This window comes from Artibeus jamaicensis, unplaced genomic scaffold (genome assembly GCF_021234435.1).
Source record: "Artibeus jamaicensis isolate MK-2021 breed Jamaican fruit bat unplaced genomic scaffold, CSHL_Jam_final contig_402, whole genome shotgun sequence".
NCBI lineage: Eukaryota > Metazoa > Chordata > Mammalia > Chiroptera > Phyllostomidae > Artibeus > Artibeus jamaicensis.
The window spans coordinates 20274815-20302271 of NW_026521818.1; the positions used below are offsets into that span (position 1 = coordinate 20274815).

General features: G+C 37.8%; 1 protein-coding gene across 2 annotated transcripts in view; it reads left to right on the forward strand.

The window, feature by feature from the left end:
* SLC27A6 (solute carrier family 27 member 6) overlaps positions 1-27457 on the forward strand; it is a 71079-nt gene that overhangs the window by 22646 nt on the left and 20976 nt on the right. For both annotated transcript variants that reach the window (XM_037138203.2, XM_037138204.2), the window contains exon 4: positions 2014-2138. In XM_037138203.2, coding sequence (XP_036994098.2) covers positions 2014-2138 — 125 coding nt within the window. The remainder of the gene's footprint in view (positions 1-2013; positions 2139-27457) is intronic.

Sequence of the window (27457 nt, forward strand, 5' to 3'; positions counted from 1 at the left end):
TTCTACATTGTCTTCCAAGGCACTGATTAGATCCTCTGCTTCTTCTAACCTACTGTTTATTCCTTCCAGTTTATTATTTATTTCAAATACTGCATTCTTTACTTTTGACTGGTCCTTTTTTATGGTTCCTATGGGGTTTTTTTTTCATGCTGTTGAGTATAATCCTTACTCTAAACTCTCTGTCTGAATGAATTGCCTGCCTCCATTTCATCTAATTCTTCTTCTAGAGAATTATCTTATTTTTTTCATTTGGGGCCTGTTTCTTTGTCTTTCCATTTTGGCTGTTTCTTTGTATTTCTTTCTATGTATTAGGTTGATCTGCAAAGATTCTGGTGCAGACCTTGTCAGGTGCTGCTCGTTACTGGCCCTGTGCAATCTGTTTGGGACTATGAGTGATCTGCAGAGTGTGGCTCCCTCTGCTAGGCCTAGTAGTCTGAGCCAGAGGTTTTTCAGCTGTTAGGGCAGTGGCTGAAAGGATGCCACTGCCTGAATTGTATGGCTTGAAAATTTAGCTTTGTATTACACTGGTTTTGTTTTGACTTTTTCAAAATTTTCATGTGGTTGCTCCTCAGTGGAACCATGTGCATACACTCAGTGTATTCCTGAAGTTGAAAGAGCATTGCCCCGGTAATTTGTCCATGCGAATGGTGCTGGCTGTTAACTGGGCTTTCTTACCCATGTGGTCACTCCACCTTTGATAATCTACCCCCACCCCTTTAAATGGTGTGAGGAACCTTCCAAGAGAGTAAATGTGGAAACTACATAGCTCTTAAGGCTTATCAGTGGAAGTCACTTAAATCACGTCATCTGCATTCTGTTGATCAAAGCAAGTCACAAGCCAATCCAGCTTCAGTATTTGAAGGGTTGGGAAATAAACATCATGTCTTGAAGGGAGGAGCAGCAAATTCACATTGCAAAGGTAAGTGCATAATAAGCATTGCTGAGGCTACCTTCACAAACAGTATACCCCAAATACCCAATAAGTCTGGTGGTAGTGCTTGTAACACAGTAAATTCCCTTTATAAACATGCTGAGATTATGGGTCCATTACCAGCTGGTCCCAAAATAATATATGAAGAGAGATCATTTACTGTGTTTGATATGGGGTGGGGGGTGTCAAAAAATGGAATTGATATATAAAAATTTGTGTGTTTACTTTCATGTTTAAACTTCAGTTACGTTCAAAGTACTCTTTATTTGATGCAATGCACCTATAGAGCCATTTTTCCACTGTTCAAAACAGTTTTGAACTCGTCAATTTTGATGCCTTTTAGTGCTTCTGCTGTTTTTTGTTTCACCTCTTCCACATCAACAAAACATTTCCCTTTGAGGACTTTTTTCCCTGGGGACAAAAAGAATGTCTCTTGGAGTGAGATTGGGTGAATAGTGAGGATTGGAGACAGGGATCATGCTGATTTTGATCAAAAACTGCTGAACGCTCAGTGCATTGTGGACAGGTGCTCCTGTAAATCACCCATCATGAAATGAGCAAATGCATTGAATGAGTTTTCAAAAAATTCACTGAAGCCAAATGCAACCTCTCACACCAACACCAGGTGGTACAGTGATACAGATGGGCTCCTAAAACACTCACCTGATGGAGGAAGCCTGTACACAAGGAGTCCACCCTCCAGAAAATAATTCGGGGTTTTTTTAGTGCCCCTTCATATGTCTAAAATACTATAAAGTAATTTTATGGAGTAGCATATTTAGAACGTGGTTAACTTTCACAATAAGTAAAGACAAAGGTCAGTATGTTTTTTTCTTTCAGACATATTCATATGCTTATATCATTGCTAAAGTTAGGTTCTGCAGTGAACTAAATGCCTTACTCTCAACCTCAACATATGAACTGTAACATTAATGTTTTCAAATGAACTTGATATAAGTGGCCACTGATGGATTATAAAAGCCTAGAAAGTGATAAAGCGACAGAGCAGCATCATGTGTGTTTTATCTGAATTCTGCCCTTGAATTTTCTTACCTAGTGTTTCTTTTTGCCTTTTCCCATAGGAGCTACTTGTGTGTTAAAGAAGAAATTCTCAGCAAGCCAATTCTGGAATGACTGCAAAAAGTATAATGTGACTGTATTTCAATATATTGGGGAAATCTGTCGCTACCTTTGCAAACAACCTAAGGTAAGGGTAGTCATTCTCACAGAGAAAAAGTCATTCCAGAAAGGAAAAGTATTGAGAGAAAAAGTGGTTTTTATTTGTTTATACTCCATCTTCTTCCACAACATAGTTTAGCTGACTTAACACAGATAAAATGACTTACCGCAAGATAAAATGAATATAAAACAAGTCAGAGAAAATAAAAGGAGAACTATCCAGGAATGTACTAATAATGTGCTTTATAATGTGGCAGGAAAGACAGACCTGCAATCCAGTTCATGTTTGAACTGATTAAACTTTCTGCATACACAGCATAAATCTGATTATGAAGTTAGATGTATGCTGTTTACAGAAACCAATTATTCCAAGGTTGAATTAAATAATCTTAAATGAAAACTAACACTGATTATGCTTGTTTTTCTATTTTTACTTTTGAACAAGTGATTATATTAGAATATCTTTTTTGTTTGGGTTTGCTTTGATTTACATTTGTCTTCCCCCCTAAAGCACTCATTTCCACATAGTTTTATAAATTATCCTCTTTTTAAAGTAAACAGGCAAAGAGAGTTGCCTGAAATTTGTCTTTATTAGTTTGTTTGCTTTTTCACCTCAGATATTATTTTTCTTTCCCTGGTATCATTTGTATTTCCAGATGCCTATTTTTTAACTGTCTGATTTCTAAACATTTCTGAGGCTATAAAGAAGTGATTCAGTAATCAAATTAACACCAGCCCCTTGAAAAACGGTGATAGAAAATGCTTCCCTGTGTGGGCCAGGGCAGCAGAATCTGCTGGCCTACCGTTGGCCTCTGAGAAACACCTTTCCTAGACTAGGGCATCTCTCACTTGAGAGATGCCCTAGTGCACCAGCCTGCAGTGCCTACGGCGTCACAGATGAGATATGAGACAAATTCACACGGACTACCAAATCCTGTGGAGGAAAAGGGACTGCACGGCTACTCCCTCAAGGGGGAGCACCTCAGAATGGCCTGGCCACTCTCTCAAGGGGAGAGTATGCACCCTTGCCTAGACAGGTTTTATTGGGTTTAATTTGGCCAGAAATACAGGTACAGCTCATTAATCATTGTCAGGCAGTAAGGATTAAACAGTAGATAGCATATAAAGAACTATTATAAGTCAGGGTCTATCAGCTAAAAGGCTATAAAACTTTGAGAAACAAACTCATTTCCTGCTCAGACCTTTATCATTTAACTAAGAGCATTCTTAGCAAAGCAGGCTTCCCAGGATTTTACATATGCTTTCTCAGGCCTGATCATCTGGGCAGCCAGCCCTTTCCAGCACAGGGCTGCACCACCCTCTGTCATTGTTTCAGGCTTACGTCAGACAGAGGAGGCAGATAGCCAAGGAATTTTCGGAGACTTCTTGAGGACTCAGGGGAGTCAGGCTTTGTCAAAGCCAAGGGCCGAAGGTCCATCACCCCTTTTCTCCATAGCCCCCCAAGTCCTTCCCTGGGGCCTCCATGTGATCGTGCCTGTCTTAGGTGTTTCACCCCTTGGGGAATCTTACCTGTCATTGGCTAAACAATCAAGCACTGGGGGGCCAGTTATGGATGAAATAAAAGGAGCAGAGGCTGTGCTCCTGCCAGGGAGATAAGCTTTGTCTCCTTAGTGGCTTATGGTCCAAAGGTCACTCACTCACCCTTAGCCATGGGGGATTACAGCTCCTGAAACCAGGCAGGGTGGTTCTCAACACTCACTCATCACCTCTGCCATTATCACACCAGCTGAAGGCATAAGAGGGGGCTGGGGTATCTTCTCTGGTTGGCTAAAATAAGGAATCCTTATACCCACAGCACAGCTGAGACAAGACTGGAGGCATTTAAATAAAACTTTATTAAAGATATGGGGTTACACAGGGGAAAATAAACACAGAAAAAAATGTGAAACTGTATAATCTTACTTACAAATGCTTTTATTCACTTTAAGCCTAGAATTTACCATGGAGAAACCTCCTGTCTCACTCCTGACCTACTTTGTGGCAGAAGCAATCCTTCTTCCCATTTGGTCAGGAGTGCTTCAAATGCTGATAGGTTTCCTAGACCCATGCCTAAAATAGAAAGTCCCAGGGAAATGTTTTAGGTTATTTTTACCTTTATTCTCTTCAGAAAGGTTTTACCAATATCAGGGTTGTGATCTCACCTGAAGAGTTCCAAAGGAAGAATTTTCTCTTCTAGTTTTCACTGTATTTTTTGGTGATATGATATCCTAACTAACTTAATTTAAGGAATTAATGTCCTTCAGCGAGATGAAAGCCATCTTCAGTAAAGGACATAGTGAGCACTGTCTAATGAACTTCATGACCTTTCTGAACTGTTCCCCCAGCCATTCCTATTTCTTCTCATCCTTTAACAGAAACATTAGCTTTTGTGAAGTTGTTTACTCAGTAAATATTTATTGAATGGTTGAATACATGCAATTATTTTCTTCCTAAAATTTCACCATCTTAAATAATACTGCAATTAGTATCTTCATGCGCTATGGCTAATATATGGGTCACAGAAGCGAAGGTTGTCAATGGACGTGAGTTTCAAGGTGGTTTTTATGCAGTGTTTCTAGGTTGCTTTTCATAGTGGTTGACGTGATTTAGTGTGTCAAAAATATAGAAATATGCCTATTGTACTATCTTTCATTGGTACTGGCTGGCATTAAAAATAGGTCTTCCAATTGTGCTAGAGAACTAGATGCTCCTTGAAGCTTCGTCAAAGTCCTTGAGGGAAGAACAGGGAAAAGAGGCCAGTCATTGTGGCTCACCCTTTCAAATAGGGTGGATGAAACCCAGTTTGCCTGGGCTTCTTAATAATATTTTGTTTTAACAAGGAATGCCTTGGGGTTTTTTTTTAAAGAATGGGGAAAGATTATTTAACTTTATTTTAATTTTATAGAATGCAATAAGCATATTTTTATTTTCTTTATTAAGATTACTGGCTAGGTGGGATAGTGTTCTAGCTATATTTGCCATTTAAAATCTCTTCTGAGTTTTTTACTCATTTAACTCTGGCACATAATGTTTTATCTCATCCATTTGAGGTATTATTTTATATAAGAAAGGTATTAATAGTTTGTCATGTTTCCTACAAATCTTTTTCCAAGGTGTTTTCCTTTCACTTTTTTATGAAATGAAATATCCTTTTTACCTCTTTGAATTTGTAATGCACAACTAACTTTTGGAGCAATTAGATAATTTGCGAAAGCTGAGAATGAATTAAAAAAGAGTTCCTGATTGCTTTTAGTTAATTAAGTATTTTAATCCTTAGCTACAGTTTTTTTAATACAAGACAGTATTTGTAAAATAACCTCTAAGGCAAATTGAGGAAGAGTGAAAGAAATATAGCTTGGCCCAAAGGAAAACTGAATCATTTTTCTGAGCAAAGATGCATTGTATTACCTAATCCCCTTTGTTGATCTCACACAGAGAGGGTACAAGCAGTTCTTGGCATTAAAGATTAGGAAAAGGAGAGTCATTCTGTTATGACATCCTCTCCCTTCAAGATCTTACTTTTTGCTGTCCAATATTCATCCCTTTCAATGAACTTCTGCAGGGGAGGAGTTCTGTGGGCTGTGCAATCAGAACAGCAGTGGATTCAGGTAGGGCCAGGGGGTGAACAAGTGACATAGTCCACACTCTCAAAGAATGAAAATCGAATGTCTCATAGCTATGACTTGAAACTCTATAAACGTTTACTTAAAATAAATAAGTTAAAGAAAGCAAAAAAAAACCCCACATATTTTCTAAATATATCCAGATCTGTTGTCAATCTCAGAGTAAGAAATGTATTACTAAGATTTATCTGCAAGCAGACTCACAGTCTGAATTGAGCGTTTATATGTAGTTGCGTAAAAACACCTCAGGATTGCCTTTCCCTGGTGGAAAGTGTTTATCCAGCCCCCACCAAATCCTGACTTTTTTTCTTGTTTTCAAAGCTCCGGTTGCAAAAGTTCCTTTGGCATAAACATTGGATGTGCCTCAAACTGCTGGCAGCAGCACTATCCTTTTTAAAAAGCCAAGGTACTGGCTTTTCTTCGTCACAGGGCAATGGGGTAATTATTCTCTTTCCCTGAGACTAGGAGAGGAGCTCATCCCAACTTCTCAGTCTTTCGGGTTTTTTACATCACTGAATCAATACCATACAATTTCCATTTGGATCTAGTTTTACATTTTCTTAATATCAATGCTGCTTTTAATATTGATAGATGAGGAATATGGTGGAATTCTAGACAGCAGTGATCACCTGGGGGAGCTCCTGCTGTACATAGTATATTGTATTTAACTGTGCCTAAGGCATTCACCAGGGAGCCATACCTAAGGATATATCTAGAGATAGGGTCATATATGTCACTCACTCCTTCATTCAAGTAATGTTGTAGGTTTGAGTGTATGGGGAGCACACAAGAGAAGATCCCTTTTCTCATGGAATTGACACTCTCACTTGGGAGAAAGAAAATAAACCAGCAAAAACATGAAGATAAGCAATTACAGATGATGACAAGTATTGTGAGAAATAAAACAAGTTGAGGAGATAGAGAATGATAAGTGATGGGAGTGGGACATTGCTAATTAGATTGAGTGATCAGGGAAGAGGTGAGTGAAATGGTGACTTGTGAGATGAGGAACTGATAGGACAAGTGGGAACCAGACATGGAGAAGCTGGGGGATTGTACTTGCAACAGAACAGTCGGAAAATTAAGAAGCCACACAGCAAGGAGAGTGTGGCTGAGCCTTCCATGGACCAGATCTTACAGGGCTTGGTAGACCATAGAGAGAAATCTTTATTTGACTTCAATCAGCGCATTTGTGAAAAGATAAAAGCAAATTAGAAAAATCTATACCAATTTGAGATCTATTTTGAAGGAAAGATAACAAAAGGACATGTTAGTTCAGGGATAGGGAGTGAAGGAATGGATAAAATCAAGCATGGATCTCAGAATTTTGGTTCAAACATCTAGGTAGATTTTGAATCATTTGAAGAGATAAGGAAAGTTGAGATTTAAGGAATGAAATTAAATTTCTTTTGGACCTGTTAAGTTTGGTATGTTAATTGGACACCCAAGTGAAGAAGTAAAATCAGCAGCTGGATGTATAAATCTGGAGCCCAAAGAGTACAGAGGACATGGTCTAATTAACAAAATGATGCATAGGTGTGATGGCCTACTTTTAAAGTTAATATCATACTTTATCATTTAACCTATATATTTTGTCCATACCTTTTCATGTGGAACACCTACATTTTGGCATTCTAAATGCATAGCTCATACTTTTTAATATACATATTTTAATATACATGTTTTCTGTAAATTATATCCCTTCCCTTTATTCTGTTTTCTTAAAAGCTAAGAAATTCACTGGGAGCCAGAAAGTATCCTTCTGACTTCATATACTTTCATTAAGGTGTATTAAAACTTTGACAAAATTGATTATAATCAACTCCCTTTATGAAAAGAGAGACATTTTAAAGCACCTGAATATTTGACATTTATTAAATATTACTTGTTAAAAACCATACAAATTGTACAGTATTTTCATTAGTAAAGTTTACACAGTCTATTAGTGAACCCCTAATTGTTTGCTGCGTTTCATGGCACTGTGAGATTTTTCATAAGATTTTATTTTGAAATGACAGCTTTACTTTACTTTTTCTAAAAAAGACCACCATTTCTTTCAAGATTTGAGAGTTTTCCTTGTCATATTTAGATAAAATGTGAGAATAAGGAAGATGTTAAAAGTAACAGAAAATAAAATTTCAGTAATGTTGACTTGACCTAGCTCTCTTGACCTTGTTTCTTTGTTTTACCAGTTATATTTTAATTTTTTATATTTTTCCTCTTTATTTAATTTATTGGGGTGGCACTGGTTAACTGAATTATACAGGTATCAGGTGCACAGTTCCATAACACATCATCTGTACATTGTGTTGTGTGTTCACCATCCCAAGTAAAGTCTCCTTCCATCCCCACTTATCTTCCCTGTAGTCTGCTCCACCTCCTCCCACCCACCTCTCTGTGGCAACCAGCACACAGTTGTCCGTGTCCATGAATTTTTTTCTTTTTTTCATTTTCGTTCAATCCCTCCACCTACCAGCCTCCCAGCCTCCCAACCTCCCCTGGCCAGCTGTCAACCTGCTTTGTATGAGTCTGTCTCATTTTTTCTTTATTTCAGTCTGTTCATTAGATTCCATATATGAGTGAAGTCATATGGTACTTGTCTTTCTTCAACTGGCTTATTTAATTTAGCATAATGCTCTCCAGGTACATCCATGCTATCTCAAAGGGTAAGATTTATTTCTTTTTTATGGCCAAATAGTACTCCATTGGGTAAATGTACCACAGCATTTTTATCCACTCATTTACTGATTGACACTCAGGTTGCTTTTAATTCTTGGCCATTGTAAATAATGCTCCAGTACATACAGGGGTGCATATATTCTTTTGAATTAGTGTTTTGGGTTTCTTTGGATAAATTCCCAGAAGTGAAATCTCTAGGTCATAAGGAAGTTCCATTTTTTAATTTTTGAGGTAACTTCATACTGCTTTCACAGTGGCTGCACCAATTTGCATTCCCACCAACAGTGCATGAAGATTCCCTTTTCTCCACATCCTTGCCAGTACTTGTTGTTTGTTGACTTACTGATGAAAGCTATTCTGACAAGTGTGAGGTGATGGCAGATTAAGGTTTTAATTTGCATTTCTCTGATGATTAATGACATTGAGCAAATTTTCATAGGTCCGTTGGCTAGCTGTATGTCCTCTTTGGAGAAGTGTCTATTCAGGTCCTTTGCCCACTTTTCAATTGGATTGGGTTCAGTGTGTGTGTGTGTGTGTGTGTGTGTGTGTGTGTGTGTTGAGTTTTATAAGTTTTTTTATAAATTTTGGATATTAACCCTTTATCAGATAAATGATTGGTAAATATGTTATTCCATTCAGTGGATTGTCTTAATTTTGATGATGGTTTCTTCTGCTTTGCAAAGATTTTAGTTAAAGTAGTCCAATTCTTTTGTTTCCTTTCCCAGGGAAATATATCAGGAAAAAAATATATATTGCTATAAAAAATGTCTGAGTTTTTACTGCCTAGTTTTTCTTGTAGGATTTTATGGTTTTAAATCTAACATTTAAGTCTTTATCTATTTTGAGTTTATTCTTGTGTACAGTCTAAGAAGGTGGTCTAGTTTCATTTTTCTGCATGTGTCTGTCCAATTTTCCCAACACCATTTATTGAATTAACTATCCTTACCTCATTGTATGTTCTTGCCTCCTTTGTCAAATTAATTGACTATAAAGGCATGTGTATATTTCTGGGCTCTCTATTCTATTCCAATGATCTCTATGTCTTTTTTTTTTTTCCCAGAATCATGCTGTTTTGATTACTATGGCCTTGTACTATAGTTTGATATCAGATGGCATGATTCCTTCAACTTAGTTTTTCATTGTTATTCAGGGTCTTTTGTGGTTCCATATAAATTTTTGGAATAATTGTCCTAGTTCTGTGAAATGCACCATCAGTATCTTGATAGGAACTGCATTGAATCTATAGATTCCTTTGGGTGGTATAGGCATTTTAATGATGTTAATCCTTCCTATCCATGAACATGGTATATGTTTCCACTTATTTGTATATTCTTCAGTGTCCTATAATTGTCTGAGTGCAGGTCTTTTATATGCTTAGTTCAATTTATTCCTCGGTATTTTATTCTTTTTGAAGCAGTTGTGAATGGAATTGTGTACTTAGTTTCTTTTTCTGATAGTTCATTATTGGTGTATAAAATGCAGCTGATATCTGGATATTTATTTTGTATCCTGCTACTTTACTGAATTCATTTATTAATTCTACTAGCTTTTTTGTGAAGTCTTAAGGGTTCTATAAATACAGTATCACATCATCTGCAAATAATGACCGTTTTCCTTCTTCCTTTATAGTTTGGTAGCCTTTTATTTCTTCTTCTTGTCTGATTGCTATAGCTAGGATTGCCAGTACTATGTTGAATAGGAGTGATGAAAGCAGACAGCCCTATTTTACTCCTGATTTTAAGGGTAACACTTATAATTTTGCCCATGCAGTATGATATTAGCTGTGGGTTTGTCATATATAGCCTTTATTATGTTTTGGTATTATGTTGTGGTATGTTCCTTTTATTACCACTTTGCTAACAGTTTTTATCATATATGAGTGCTGGACTTTGTCAAATGCTTTCTCAGGATCTGTTGGTATGATCATGTGTTTTTCGTCTTTCACTTGGTTTATGTGATGTATTACATTTATTGATTTGCAAATGTTATACCATCCTTGCGTATCTGGGATAAATCTTACTTGATTGTGGTGTATGATTTATTTAATGTATTGCTGGGTCTGGATTGCCAATATTTTGTTGAGGATTTAGGCATCTATGTTCATCAGTGATATTGGCCTGTAATTATTTTTCTTTGTTGTATCTTTAATTGGTTTTGGGATTAGGGTAATACTGGCCTCATAAAAAGCATTTGGGAGTCTTCCTTCTTCTTGAATTTTTTGGAATAGTTTGAGAAGGATAGGTGTTAGTTCTTTGAATGTTTGGTAAACTTTGCCTGTGAGGCCAGCTAGGCCAAGGTTTTTGTGTGCTAGGTTTTTGATTACTGTTTCAATTTCACTGGTTGTTATCAGTCTGTTCAGGCTCTCTGCTTCTTCTTGATTCAGTTTTGTGAGATTGTATGCTTTCAGAAATTTATCCACTTCACCCAAGTTTCTTGGCATATAGTGGCTCATTATAATTTCTTACAATCCTTTGTATTTCTGTGGTATTGGTTGTTACTTCTCTCTCATTTCTGATTTTATTTATTTGGGTCTTCTCTATTTTTTTTCTTGATGAGTCTGATTAAAGGTTTGTCAATTTCATCTTTTGAAAGAACTAGCTCCTGGAGCCATTGATATTTTACATTTTAAAAATATTTGTAGTCTATGTCATTTAATTCTGCTCTGATTTTGATTATTTCCTTTCTTCTACTCACTCTGGGCTTTGTTTGGTGTTCCTCTAGTTCTTTTAGATGTAGGGTTAGATATTTTTACTTGAGATTTTCTTCCATCAGTAGGCCTTTATTGCTATGAACTTACCTCTCAAGGCTGCCTTCATTGTGTCCCGTAGGTTTTGGGTTGTTGTATGTTCATTTTATTTGTACCCAGATACTTTTTTATTTCTTTCTTGATCTCATCATTGACCCATGCATTATTTAATAACATGTTATTTAGTCTCCATGTATGTCAATGTTTTTGAGTTTTTTCCTTGAGATTGGTTTGTAGGTTCAAGCCACTGTGATCTGAGAAGATGCTTGATATGATTTCAATTTTCTTGAATTTGTTAAGGCTTGTTTTGTGTCTTACCATGTGTTTTATCTTTTAAAATGATCCATGTGAATTTGAAAAAAATGTATACTTTGCTTCTTTGGGGCAAAATGTTCTGTAAATATAAATTAAGTCCATTTGATCTAGAATGTTGTTCTATGCTCCAATATTCTTGTTGATTTTTTGGAAGATCTATCAGTTGTTAACAGTGAAGTGTTAAATCTTCTATGACTGTACTGCTGTCAATCTCCTTCTTTAAGTCCTCCAAGATTTTTCGTATGTATTTATTTGCTCCTGTGTTGGGTACATATATGTTTATAAGGGATATATCCTCTTGTTGTACCACTCCCTTAGGTATTATGTAGTGATTGTCTTTGTCTCTTATTGTGGCTTTTGAGTCTATCTTGTCTGATATGAGTATTGCCACACCAGCTATTTTTTCATGTCCATTTGCTTGGAATATTTCATCCAACCCTTCACTTTCAGCCTGTGTGGATCTTTTGTTTTGAAGTGGGTTTCTTGTAGACAGCATATATGCAGATCATGTTTTGTTATCTACTCAGCTTTCCTATGCCTTTTGATTGGTGCATTTAATCCATTTACACTTAAGGCTGTTATTGATAGGTACTTGTTCATTGCCACTTTTTCCCTTCATACCTATGTTCCTCTCTCTTACTCTCTCTCTTTCTCTATCTCTCCTTCTTCTTCTTGAAGCAGTCCCTTTAACATATCTTGCAGTGCAGGCTTGGTGGAGATGCACACGTTTAGCCTTCTTTTGTCTAAGAAGCTCTTTATTTCACCTTCCATTTTAAATGAGACCATTGCTGGAGAGAGTAGTCTTGGTTGCAAGTATTTACTTTTTTTTTTAAGATTTTATTTCTTTGTCTTTAGAGTGTAAGGGAAGGAGAGAGGGAGAGAAATATCAATGTATGGTTGCCTTTTGTGCATCCCCTGCTGGGAACTGGCCTGCAACCCAGGCATATGCCCTGACTGGAATTGAACTGCGAACCTTTTGTTTGCAGGCCCACATTCAATCCACTGAGCTACACCAGCCAGGGCAGTATTTACTTTTTATTACTTGGAATATTTAATGCCAGTTCCTTCTGGCCTGTAGTGTTTCTGTTGAGAAATCAGCTGATAGCCTTATCAGGCTCCCTTGTATGTTAATAGCTATTTCTTACTTGCTGTCTTTAAGATTCTGTTTTGGTATTTAAATTTTGCCATTTTAATTATGATGTGTCTTGGAGTGGGTCTCTTTGGATCCATCTCATAAAAATCCTAGTGGAAAGCATAGGAAAATTTCAGACATATCACATAGTAGTATTTTGCCAATATATCTCCTAGGGCAAGGGAAATAAAGGAAAAAATAAACAAATTGGACTACATCAAATTTAAAAGCTTCTACATGACTAAAGAAACCATCAAAATAAAAAGGGAACCAACTATGTGGGAGAACATATTTGACAATGATATATTAGACAAGGGTTTAATCTCCAAAATATATAAAGAACTCATATGATGACTAAACACCAGGAAGACAAACAATTCAGTCAAAAAATGGGCCAAGGACCTGAATAGACACTTCTCCAAGGAAGATACACGATGGCCCATAGACATATGAAAAAATACTCAACATCACTAGCCATCACTAGAGATGCAGATTAAAACCACAGTGAGTTATCACCTTACACGTCAGAATAGCTATCATTAATAAATCAACAAACAAGAAGTGCTGATAAGGATGTGGACAAAAAGGAGCCCTAGTGCACTATTGGTGGGAATACAGACTAGTGCAGCCACTGTGGAAGACAGTATGGAATTTCCTCAAAAAATTAAAAATGGAACTGCCATACAACCCAGCAATTCTACTGCTAGGAATATACCCTAAGAACCCTAAAACAGAAATTCAAAATATCTTATACACTCTATGTTTATAGCAGCACTATTTACAATAGCTAAGTTTTTGAAACTGCCCAAGTGCTCATCAGTAAATGAGTAAATTAAAAAACTGTGGTACATTTACATGGTGGAATACTATGCATCACACAGGAAGAAGTCTGACCTTTTGGGACAGCATGGATAGGACTAGAGACTCTTAAACTAAGTGAAATAAACCAGTCAGTGAAAAGCAAATACCATATGACCTCACTTATACCTGGAATATAATGAACAAAATAAACTAATGAGAAAGATAGAACCAAAGACATGGAAACATGGAACAGATTGATAGCTGTAGGAGGGGAGGAGGGAGTGGGGGAATGGTGGAAGGAAGGGGAAGGTACTAGTCAAAGAATATGTATTTATGACTCATGGACATGGACAACAGAGAGGGGATTGACTGTGGGAAAAAGGGGTAGGCTGGGTGGAGGGGGAGAAAAGGGAAGAAATTGGGACCACTGTAATAGAATAAACAATTAGATAGATGATAGATAGATAGATAGATAGATAGATAGATAGATAGATAGATCTACAAATGGAAAGAAAATAAAGTCTATTTTTTCAGATACAGTATTGCTACCCTAGCTTTTTTATCATTTCCATTTGCATGAAATATCTTTTCTTATCCCTTTACTTTTAGTCTGTACGTATCTTTTGTTCTGAGGTGGGTCTCTTGTAGACACCTTATATATGGATTTGGTTTCTTATCCATTCAGCTACCCTGTGTCTTATGACAAGTACTTAAGCCCTTTATATTTAAATTTGAATATTGATAGGTATGTGTTTTTTGAGATTTTATTCTTTTAACTAACCTCTGTTGTCCTCCTCCTTTTTCTCCTTTCCCTTCACCTCCTTCTTCTCTTTCTCCTCCTCCTCCTTCTCCTTCTTCAGAAGGTCTTTTAACCATTCTTGTAATACTGGTTTAGTGGTAACAAACTCTTTTAGTTTTTTCTTGTCTGGGAAGCTCTCTATTTCTCTTTCAATCTTAAATGATAGCCTTGCTGGGTGAAGCAGTCTTGATTATAGATCATTGCTTTTCATCACTTTAAATATTTCATGCCAGTCTCTTCTGGCCTGAAATGTTTCCGTTAAGAAATCAGCTGACAGTCTTATGGGAACTCCCTTGTAGGTAACTAATGGTCTTTCTTTTGTAGCTTTTAAGATTATCTCTTTGTAAGGAACTAGTATAAAGGACACATGGACAATAACAAGGTGAGGGTGGAGACAGGAGGGAGGTGGGGAGGATTGGGGGGTGGGCTGGGATGGGGTAAAGGGCAGAAAACTGTATTTGAACAATTAAAATTTAAAAAAAGATTATCTCTTTGTCTTTAACCTTTATCATTTTAATTATGATGTGTCTTCGTATGGGTCTCTTTCGGGTCATCTTGTTTAGGACATCTTTTCTTCCTGGGTTTGCATGTCTTTTTCCTTCACCAAGTCAGGGAAGTGTTCAGTCATTATTTCTTCACATAGGTTCTTGATTCCTTGCTTTCTCTCTTCTTTTTACAGTATCCCTATGATGCAGGTGTTGTTACACTCAATGTTGTCCCAAAGGTCCCTTAAACTATCCTACTTTTTTAAAATTATTTTTTCCTTTTTGCTGCTTTGATTGGGTGTTTTTTTCTACTTTGTCTCCCAAATCACTGATTCAATCCTCTGCTTCATCCAATCTGTTTATTCCTTCCAGTGTATTCTTCATTTTTAATATAATAGTCTTCATTTCTGACTCATCCTTTTTTATGATTTATATGTCTTTTTTATGCTGTTAAGCATCCTTATATCCATTACTTTGAACTTTCTATCTGATAAATTGCTTTCCTCCATTTTATTTAGCTCTTTTTTTGGAGATTTCTCCTGTTTTTTCATCTGGGGCTTGATTCTTTGCCTCTCCATTTTGGCTGCCTTTGTGTTTGTTTCTATGTATTAAACAGATCTTCTCTGACTCCCAGTCTTTGTGTAGTGGCCTTATGTAGCAGGTGTCCTGTGTGGTCCAGTAGTACAGTCTCTTTGATCACCTGAGCCAGATGCTCCAGGATTGTCTCTTGTGTGGGTTATGTGGGGCCCTCTTTGTAACTGAGTCTTCATTGCTATGTCCCTTTTCTGTGTGGGACCCATCCTTAGGCTGACTTACTGTCAGGCTCAATCCCAATCATGATATGCAAGCTGCTATGCCAACCACAAAACAGAATTTGTCTCAGTAGTGTTTGGTGCCTGACAAGATCTGTCTTTGGATATGCTGCTGTAAAGCTTAATGGATCCTGCTCTGATGTTTTCTGAAACTGGTCTTAGGGCGTGTTGATTCTGGGCATTTTGAGAGGGGCTGTGGTGCAGCCCAATATAAGATGCTTCCTGTGACTGGCCCTCAGCAACCTTTTTGGAGCTACAAGCAATTCACAGTTTTTGGCTGCCTCTGCTGGGCTTAGGAATGCATGGGAAGGACCAAACTGTGCACCATGGCTAGCTCTTACCACACTAGGCCCAGGGGCAGGCTTGCAAAAGTCCCAAGGCACTCCAAAAGCTTACTCCACCTGCCTTTGCCTGCTGGCTGCCTGATAGGCTGAGTTACTGAAAGAGCCTCTGGTTATACTCCACTTGCATGGTTCACAGTGAGTCACCAGGTGGGGATGAGTAGTGTTCATCAGGTCTGTACAGGTTCAAACTTGGTGCCAGTGCTGGGTCTGAGGTCACTCATCAAATTTTTGTTGGTATGCCAAGTCTGGCTGCCACCTGCTGAGTGCTTGCACACTTCTGTTGGGGCGGCATTTCAGGGAATTGTCAGGGTGAGGCCAGCAGAGTTTATTAGGTCCAAACAGTCTAAGATCTGGCCATGTGAAGAGAGAGCTCTGCTCCAGTCAGGCATTCAAGGGAAAAATGGCCTGTTTTCTAGAGCCTCACAGCTCAGTATGTCCCAGATATCATTGTGAGGAGATGGAGCTTGGGAGAGTGGGGCTGTCAGGAGCCAGAAGGATGGGGTTAGTGGATCTCCCATGAAGGGGAGATGCCAGTCAGGCTTTGTGGAATGCAGAGGTGTGGCCCTTTCTCCAGAGCCACACTACTCAGTCTGTCCCAGATTTTGCCCTCACCCAGCAGGGTGGAGCTACTAGGAGCCTGGTGGGCCTCTGGAGCCAGAACCTGGAGAGTGGCTCTAACCAAAGCCCAGATGGTGGTTCTAGTGGATCTCCTGTGAGGGGGAAATGCCAGTCATGGGAAAATAGGGGAATGGCCCCCATCCCGAAGTCACACAACCCAGTCATTGACACTCCCTGAATCTGCCCAGACCTCTGCTCTCTAGCCAAGGCAGCTGACTCCTCAGCAAGGCATAGCTTGGAGAAGTGCTGTAAGAGAAAATCCAAAAGGTGGGGCTCTTGCTTTCCGCCAAGCTTGTGCAGCACAGAGGGGAGTGCTCCACCCAAGAAAGATGGCATCTGCAGTATGGGAGAAAGACTCAGCATAGGGATTCTGGCGGTTGTCCCTTCAGGTCTCTCTCCCCAGAGCCACAAATCCCAGACTCTCCTTACACAACACTAGTCCACTCTGCTCTCCCTCCAACAGAGCCTAGGTGAGTGGCTGCAAATAAAATTTTGTATATTGACCCTTTAAGAGGGTCCCTGTGTCTCCAGCAGACTCCTGTGTCTCCATGAAGTACAGAAACCCCACTACTTCTCACAACCAGATGTTACATGGGTACCTCTTCCCAGCTCTGGTGCTCTGGGCTGGGGAGCTTAGCTTGGGGCTTAGACCCCACACTTATTGGGGGGAACCCCTCCCAGCAGTTGAGATATTCCTCCAGGTGCCTGCCAAGGTCCTCAGCTGCTGTCCATGGAAGCAGGGACAGCCCCTTTTGCATCTCCACCCTTCCTGCCAGTCTCAATGTGGCTGCTTCTGCAAATCCTTAGTTATAAGGCGTCTCTTTAGCTAGTCTTTAATTGGTTATTCAGAATGACTGTTCTATAATTTAGTTGTAATTCCAGTTTGGTCCTGGGAGGAGGTGAATGTACCTTCTACCTACTCTGCCACCATCTCGGATCTATCTTACCAGTTATGTTTTACATGAATCTAAAGATAACAATACATTGACATTAACTTGTCCCTGGTTCAGTGCATTACCATTTATTCTTTTTTTTTTCCTATTGAAAATGGATATATAGAAAACATTTGTTCTTTTATGTCTTCATTTTCTTAGTTTTTACATAACTTCGGGTGTTTTATAATCATGTTTCCCCCATTCCACATCTTGTAAAAGACATAGCTACCAAAGCATTAATCTTTGAAAACTTCTCTCATTGCTTAGTAATCTCTAATGAGTGCCACTTTTAGATTAATATAAACTTTGCTATTTATTAAGATGTGCTGATTTAGTTTCATTACTATTTTCTTTGCAACGCTCAAAACAATCAATTCATCTCCAAGACATAGTTGTTTTAAGTTATATACACATTTTTATTGTTTCTTTTCTCCAAATATTTGAAACATACTGTTATATGGTTGAGAAAAATCACATCTCTTTTAAATCTCAGTATTCCTTAAGTAAATCAAAGATGTGCTTAATATTTTTATACTAGATATGAAAGCATTTAGAAAAGTTGGCAAAGTACCACCTTTTTTTTCCTGTTCGCAAGCTACAAATGTAGAAATATAAGAGACTAAGGTAAGAAGTAGCTATTAGCAATGTAAATGCTAATAGAATTAGAAGGGAATTAATAAATATTTTGGGAGGTTTTAGAGCTGTGTATATTTTAAAGACTTTTAGTTAGTGCTAATTTTAATACATAAGGATTCATAGTTCATGGTTAAGTTACATATAAAATAGACGTGTCTTTTTATGTCGACCTGCTTATACAATCTGTGCTGTCATTTCCACTGAAAATACACATATACCTCATTTATTATTTCCTGATAAATGTAGCTTTATATAATCTTTATGTAGGAAGTCATCAGATAGTCATTGGCTGTAGACACAGGCTCAATTTCAAACTCTTTGTTGTCTGCCTTTCTGTTCATCATTTTTCCCTTTGAGCCGTGGTTCTTGTCTTTGTATAAAGTAGGTAACAATACCTACTTCTCCTAATTTGGCCCTTGATTCTCCCAATCCAGTCACAAGATATATGTGAAAAAAAAACGGAATGTCCAAGAGAAATCGAAGGGTGTTATTTTTAGATAAAATATAGTAATGTTTTCCATGAATGTCATTATAAATTAGAATAATTTTTGTGGGTGTTGAAAAATAATTGGTCTTGACTACTAAAAAAAATCATACAACACTGATTGCAAAAGTCAATTTAAATAGTCATGATAATTTAAAAATAAAACTTTAATATTAAAATATTAACAATTTAGTGATATACTTGTCACAAATGAAAACACTAGATATCAGAATATAAAATCAGAAACCCTGAAACTATTATGCCAATTTCTTCTTGGGTTAATATACTTTTGTTACTATAAATGTGGTATGTTAGGATTTCCTACATTCCAAATTTATTTAACATTTTAAAATTTACATTCAAGATTATTTATATTATCATTCATTTACTGTGTTTTACATTTCCTACTTCTGTAGTAATTTGTACTTCTCCTTGCTATGGATATACAAAGTCAAAGTCACAAATGATCACTATTTGCTCTGCCGTGAGGACTTACCAGCAAATACAATTATCTTCAGCAAATGATTAATGACTATAATTTTCCAATAGACCATTTTGTTCCCAATGGAAAAAAAATTTGCAGCAATTAATTTAGATTTTAAAAGATCAAGAATCTAATTCCAGCTTTTCCATTAATTCACTAGTTGACATCAGGCAAGTCATTTATTTCTTTGTCCTTGGAATTGAAGAGCTTAAAATGCAAGCCTAAATTCTATGTCTTTCAAGCTCTGTGATCTTGAGCAGATTATCTTGCTTTTCTAAGCAACCCTGATCTCAGTTTTTTCATCCATAAAATGAGTGCAGTAACAATTGCATCCAAAGTTGATATAAGGATTAATGAGCTGACATAAGTTTAGAAATTCACATGGAGACGGATGGACCAGGGAGCAGTAGAGGCTCCCTGGAAAAGGAGATGGCCTTCTCCCAAGAGGCCTCACAAGATGGTTTTCATCTCGGCGAATGCACAAAAATTGAAGATCTCATTTTCATCCCGACAGGTTCACAACCCCATTTAATCAGTTCATGCCTTTATATTACACTTACATACATCAGGCTCCAAAATGCCAGTTTATAGCTTTAAATTATTGCCATTGCTGAATCTTCCTCAATATTCCCGATCTCTAAATGTTAGAGTGCCCAGGACTCACAGTCAAACTTTTTCTTTTTTTTTCTCTTCCTTCTTTCCCTGAACATGTTCCTGGCTGCAGGTACTGTCTACAACTGAAGTCTCAAATATATATCTCCAGCTCTGTCTTCTCCCTTGATTTTAAGTTTTATATGTCTAGATTCCTACTTGATATCTTTGCTTAGAAATCTAATTGACATCTTATGTCAAAAGTAGCCGAAGCCTAACTTTTTACCACCTCCTTCATCAAAATGCACCACTCCTTGCCATCTTGGCCTTTGCAGTTAATAACAACTCAATCCTTTCAGTCACAAAAACATTGGAATCTACCTTGAAACTTTTTCTCATTCCTCCTGTCTAATCCATGAGTAAATCTAGCAGATTGTACCTTCAAATATGTCCACAGTCAAACCTCAGTTTACCACCTACCTGCTGCTCTCATCTAAGTCAGCACTACTTCCTGCCTCAAATATTAGCTATCACCTCTTCTTAACCCCACTTTTGCCCTCTTAAATTCTTCTCTGGAATAGCAGTTAATATGATTCTAATAAAATATAAGTCAGATTATGTTAGTTTACTACTCAGATTCCTCTGATGATGGAAGAAAATCCAAATTCCCTGAGCATCAACCCCAAAGCTCTAAGGGATCTGCTCCCCTGTGGGGGCCTCCCGGGACCCTGCACCCCTGCCCCACACCCATTCTGCTCCTTGCTCACTCCACTGCAGCCTCCCCAACCTCCTTGCTTTTCCTTCCTTGCACCAGGGCTTTCAGTTTCCCCCCCATTGAATGTTCCCCCCAGATATTTTGATGGCTCAGTTCCTAACCCAGTCACTTGGCCCCCTAGGAAGGGCCTGTTCTGGTCACAATCCCTATTGATGTCTTGTATGGTCACCTTACTAACTCAGACCCTGCAGCAAATTTTGTTATGTCGATGCCACATGTGCACCAGGAAAATATGAACAGGTTTATTACTCATATAATGGGGCTTTTGGGGGTAAGCAGGGCAGGGTCCTAAGCACGTCAGAACATGGCCTGAAAAAGCAGTGAAAGACTGGTTCAGGTTTTATTGTGATAGGCAGGCAGTGCTGAGGTAAGGAGTCTGCACGCAGAACTGCTTGTGAGCTTTGAACTTCTTGTTGGTGCCAAAGGAAGGAGCACTAGGCTTTCTGATTGGCTTGCCAGATATGGGGCAGAAGAGGAAGGGACACTTGGTGGGGCTTGAAGGTCATTAGTTGTTAAACGTCAAGAATGGAGTCCAATTCTTTATTACAATGTTATCTCCTTCTCTTCTTTCACTGCTTTGTTTTTCTCGTCTAACTTATTAGCGTATTACATACTACTCTTTCATTACCCCACACATACTACAAGTTCTAGGAGAGTGAGGAGTTAATGTTTTTATCTATAGTTGTATCTACAGTACCTACAATGGTGTCTGACACATAGTAGGTGCTCAGTGGAAATTTGTAGAATTATTTTTTTAAAAATCAAGTAATAAATGTAACAAGCCCAATTGCTGAGAACTTATGTGCTCCCGTCCAGCCCAATTTCCCCTAGTCCTCGGCATGCAAGGGAAGCTCAGTTATAATCAGAAAGTCAGAGTTCCTGGGAATGACACTGCCCAAAGAGGGAGTTTAGGTAACTCAAAGATTTGCGTCATTGCATGGAGGGTGTCAGACCATTGCTGTGTCCAGCTCACAGCAGAAATGATCTTGCTAATGGGCACCTGCACTTTTTAGAACATTTCATTAATGAATCATGGTAGTTGCGGCTCAGGTGACCCTTTACCTGGGTTTTCTGGTAATGACAACCTCCCTTTATGTCTATACAGCCTTTTTTAGGTTAGAGTGAGTGTTGCACACTGTTGGAGCTTGTCTTTCTTTCCAAGGTAATGTCGAAATGTCTCTGGCCTGAAGCACTGTTTTCCTTCCACATTCAGTTCTCCCAAGTGCTGCCGGAATGGAAAACACCTATTCAGAAAAGCTGCTCTGCAATCCCTATTGCCGTAATATCTAGAAAATGAGTTAGAAATAAGCCCACAATGTGTTGTTTGTTTTTTTTTTCTGTAACAGTTTAGATCACAGATCATAGATTTCCAATTATTACTTATGCCTTAAAATGGTTTGTGAACTGATGGCTATCATCTCTGAAACCACGGCCTGCCTAGACCCAGGCTGAGAGGCAACATGACAGAGAATTTTAGGGGACAGCTGGAGCCCCTACTGTCCTAGCCTAGCAGGCTTCACATTTTATGGGCTCTCCCATCCTCTCTCAAAAGAGGCCCCCACCCTCTCCCACTACCATTCCTTTCCTGCTATAGTATAACAAAGTCCGCTATTTTATGCCTGGGTTTGTTTGCCCTAGGATTATCTGCTGTCCTGTTTGTACTGAGCGTTATTCTGTACCTGTTCCGTAATACTACTTGGCTCGCTGCCATGTGCTTTCAGTGTATGTCAGTGTCTGTGAGGGAAGCACACTGCTGGAGTGTGTAGTCATTGTGGGGGGTAGGTGGGTGTGACACACGTGTGGTTCTCGGGGAGCGTGAAGAATTACATGGCATCAAGATGGAAGAATTACAATCCCTAACATGTGTTGTTATATATTTTAGACGATCCTTTGAGGCATTAAGCAGCTAGTTTTCCTGGATTGAATAAATGATGCCCCTTTGTTTGCACTATGAATTTATGTTTTTTTCTATTTGTCTATTAACAAACAGCACATTCTTTGTTGACTAGGAAATCAAGGTTGATACAAAATTATCTGTGTTTAAATAGAACTTCCCATTTCACTTTTCATAAGCATATAAAGAGGCCTTTCAGCCTGGGTGTGTTATAGATTCTCTGAGTAAGCTTAAGCACCTGTTCTAGAAGAAAGAGACTTTGTTAGAGGCCTGCTATCTCCCGCTACTGAGTAAATAAATCTGTGACCCTGTAGGAAGGAACTATAGCTCAATCACTGCCTCACATTAATAGTGGGCCAACAGGCAGCACCGTTGGAAACACAGGTCCCAAAGAAGGTTTTGAGGAAAAAGGAGGTTGAAGTCAATGTGACTCTTTCATGGGCATGGTCTCATCAGTTTGATGCATGGCACTGAAAGCCAGAAGGAAACCGGTTTGCTAAACATCCAAGATTTGGGGCAGTATGAAAAGCTCTGATCCATTCAGTGAATTATCTTTTAAATTCCAAATGGGATTTTAAATGGCTGAAGATAAAATGAGCACTTTCTGCATATCGTAAAATGGCTTGCTCTATATGTAGGTGGGAGTGTGTCAATATTTAAACACTAACTACTGAATTAGAAACTTAAGTTCTTATTGCTTCCCATTAATGAAATCATGGGGAAAGTCTTGGAAAAATAGAGTATGGGCTCTTAAGGGTTTTTTTTTAACTGGTTTTTCTCACTGTTTCCTTTCTTTCCCTCCTTTCTTCCCCTTCCATCCTCCCTGCCTTCCATTCTTGAACCTGTCTTCTCTCCCTTTCTTTCTTCCTTTTACAAATGGGTTGTGGGGATCTCTTATGCACCAGGCATTGTCCTAGGCAATTAGTGCAGCAGATAGAATAGGCAACATTCCCTGCCCACATAGCACTTATCATTTTCATGTGTTCAAATTCTCTCTCTGCTTATTTGGTATGTGACCTTGGACCTGAACTTTATTACTTCAATGTGCAAAATGAGGATAATGCATCTTATTTTATAGAGTATTGTGGTGATTTAAATGAGATAATACCTGGACATGGAACTCAAACATATTTATCCCCTTTGTTTCTCCTGATTTGGCTGCAAATATGTTTCTTGTCCCTGTTCTGCACTCTGGACATCTGTACTCACTCTCTTGGCCTCTCTTTCTCTACATCAGTTTCTGTTTGTACATCTTTCTCTTGCGTTTGTATGTATATCTTTCTGTTCTGTTCTGTGTGTGGCTCTCTCTCTTTTTCGAGTATGTCTCTCTGTGTCCAGGTTTGTTAGGGGGTTTTCTTTTGCTTCTCTGTGAGAGAGAGAGTGTGTGTGTGCACACGTGTGTGCGCATAAGCCCCCGCATGAAAGAGAAAGAGAGCATCTCTCTGCGAGCCTGTGTATCTCACTCCAAGTGTGCATATGTCACTGCACATGTCACTCTGTGTCTGGGTTTCTATGGAGCATCTCTGTTGTACTCTTTGTTTATATTCTCTGTCTCTCTCTCCTCTTGCTCTTTATGTCTCTATATTTTGCTTTCTTTCTCTGTGGGTCTTTTTTCACTTTCTTTGGCTTTCGCTCTGTCTTTCCTGCTTTCAGTCTCTGTCTCATCGCACTCTCTCTGGCTCTGTCCACCTCTTTGTCTCTGTCTCTCTCTGCCACACTTGTCTTTCTCTTGTGTGTATATACATGCAGATGTTACATGTTTGTTCATTTAATTAGTTGTATTCATATTTATGCATGCATGCTCCCCTCATTCTATTCCCAGCGTAGTTTAGATATCCAGTGATATGTAGGTACTGACCTCATAGCTCAGGAAGGATTAAAAGGAATAGGAATTTGTTCTAAGGAGGCTTCAGGGGGTTGATGAACAAAGAAGGGGATTTTTAAAGCTACAGGTAGGTGTTATGAAGACTTGGTTCTGTTTTACATGAAACACTGCTTGTTTTACAGCAATTTCAAAATGGACACATGTAAATCCAAAAATAATTAGCAAACCTCAGACCGTTCTCTCAATTTCTATGTTTTCCAGGATCATTTTTAAGGCTCTTTTTACCAATTCTGATTATCATTTCCTGCCTCACCTCGGTCATTCTGCTGACTCTCCTTTTCCATTTTCCTGAGCGTAATCTGGATTCTTCCCTTTATCATCTTTTATCTGGACCACTTCAGCCACTATCCTTGACCCTGCCATCCTCCCAGTCCATCGTGCCAGGTGGAGCCAAGCTCATGGTGTTTTTACATCAGGCTCTGCTGGATGCCCTCCCTCCCTTGGCTTCCCATCACCTTCCAGGGTCACGAGAGAGCTTCACAGCATCACTAGGTGGGGAGTTGTTTTTTTAAAGACTTAGCTGACCAAAATCTCGTCCACCTACCAATATGCTCAATGTGCCCAAGAATCTCTTCCCCTCTTTTACAAATAAAACCAATGCCCAGTTATTTCCGATGAGATAAAGCCCATTTTGAGAACCATAAAATGGACATACCTGGGAATCTGGATGAGAAAGCTTTGAACCAATATTTGCAGCACCAGTGTGTTGTTCAATGAACCAAATGGTGTTTGACTTGTGTCAGTAATGAACTTGTTGCTGCCCTGGCTGGTGTAGCTTAGTGGATTGAGCGTGGGCTTGGAACCAGAGGATTGCCAGTTCAATTCCCAGTCAGGGCACATGCCTGGGTTCTGGGCCAGGCCCCAGTGTGGGGAGTGTGAGGAGCAACCACACATTGATAGTTCTTTCTTCCTCTTTCTCTTTCTCTTCCTCTCTCTCTAAAAAGAAATAAATAAAATCTTTAAAAAAAAAGAACTTGTTGCTTTTTTACTTTATTTATAATTTAGACAGGAGTCAGCAAGCTTTTTCTGTAAAGCATCAAATTAGTAAATTTTGGGGGTTTTGTGGGTCATTATGTTTCTGTCACAACTACTTACATCTGCCTCTGTGTTGCAAAAGAAATAGACAATTCATATAAATCAGTATGTTTTATGTGTTCTGATAAAACTTTATTTATAAAAACAGGACATAGTCTAGATTTGGCCCCTGTAGGCTGTAGTTTGCTCACCCTTGATTTAGACTTATGATAACATTGTATTGTATATATCTTTCAGGTAAAATTTCCATTCCTTTGCAAACTTGTTTTTTAAAAACTTCTGGGGTTTTTTCCTATTTCTCTCTTCATATATGTATATACAGATGAGTGAATGAGAGTTTTTGTGTGTGTGTTTGCCAAAAATAACAGTATTTTTTGGGCTTGCTATAGGGCTTCACATAATTTTTATATTATTGTTATTTATATATTACTTTTATTTATACATTTTTATTTTTGTCTTTATATATTATTTTTATTTATATATATTACCTGGATATAATTTGAATCAAAGCAAACAAAAATCTGAATAATGTCGATGACAACTTTAGATAATTATCTTGATAAACTGTAAAATAATTTATATCATGTCAGTTATGTCCTTTATATTTTACTCTTTCAGTAGTGCTTATATTTAGGTTCTCAGTTATCTTTTAAAGGAAGATTTTAGAGAATTGTTTAAAAGTATTTTGTTTATAGATGCTTACTAAATCAGCTTAAAGGTATTCATAAAATTTTAGACATTAATTGGAGAATTTTTATTTGCAAGTCTTTGTATAAGTATTGTTGAATGAATTTAAAATTAAACTTTTATGAAGTCTAAATTGGAAATAAATTAGATAAATCATTATATGAAATATAAAATGTTACCCCTTTCTCACAAGTTTAATCCTAGAAGAAAATAATGGTTAAATGTAAAATCTACTGACTTTTTTTGGCTATGGGTTGAGAAAGATTTTTAATCATAAATTAAGAAATAGGAACAGGAGAAGAGAATAATATATTTAATTATAAGAATAAACACACCAAATAAAAATATTAAAGGTAAAATTAAAAGGAAATGAATAATGCCATTAAAATAAAATATTAATCTTATTTATCATATGACATTCAGCCTGTCTAAAATCACAGAAAAACAAATTGAATCTAGAAATGAATACACCACATTTTCTTATCAAATCAATGATGTTTTTTTTGGGGGGGGTATTGTTGTTCAAGTACAGTTGTCTCCATTTTTCCCCCACCCTTCCCCCCAGCCCAGCCATCCCCACCTCCCACTCTCCATCCTCTGGAAGTCTTTAGTTCTAGTGCATTGAGGAGGCATTATGTAAATAGGATGTTCTTTTTACACAACAATTTGATAGCAAAATCATAAAAATATTTACAACTATTAGCTTCTCCCAGGAATCTGTCTATCCTAATGAGATGCCAAGATTTATAAACAAGACATTCACTTACTTATAAGGGTGCACATTTATAAACAGTGTGGTTACCCAAAAATAAGTGATAATAAATTGTGATATCATTACATGAAAATCATATAATCATGTTTATAAAGGATAAGAGCTGATAATTTAGAATAATGCTCAGAATGTAATATATATTAATAAAGTAGAATAGTATTTAGCTCTATACGTAGTATGGTTATAACGTTTTATCTGGATATATAAAAATAATAATGTTGCTATGGTAGAATTACAGCTTTTATTTATTTTTTTGTACTTTCCAACTTTTCTATCATATGCATACTTTTTGACATAAAAGGAGATATAAACTCTGTTTTTCCCACAACACTAAGTAATGGACCGGTTAACCTTTTCTCATAAGACTTACAGCATGATCTTCCAGATTTTCTTTTAAATGAGGGAAAAATAGAATAAAAATAACTGGAGAGTTAAATAAATGAATTTTATATTTCTTGACAAAAAGCCCTATCTTAGTTTTGAGAATCTAATTTTCTGTACCAATTAAATTGTTTTTAATGAATGTATATTCTTAGTAAGTTTGTGTAGTTATAGCCCACAGATTAAAGTTTGTGGAATTTGATTCATAAGCCACCTTTTTCCCCCTCAGAAACTATGCTATTCTTATTGAAACTGCATTAAAACTGGACATTTGGGGAATTTTTTTTACCTTTTTTTCTTTTTGATATTCTTGTTTATTCTATTACGGTGGTCCCCATTTTTCCCCCTTTGCCCTCCTCCATCCTGGCCCATCACCCCCTCCCACAGTCCATCCCCACACCGTTACCCATGTCCATGGGTCATTCATATATGTT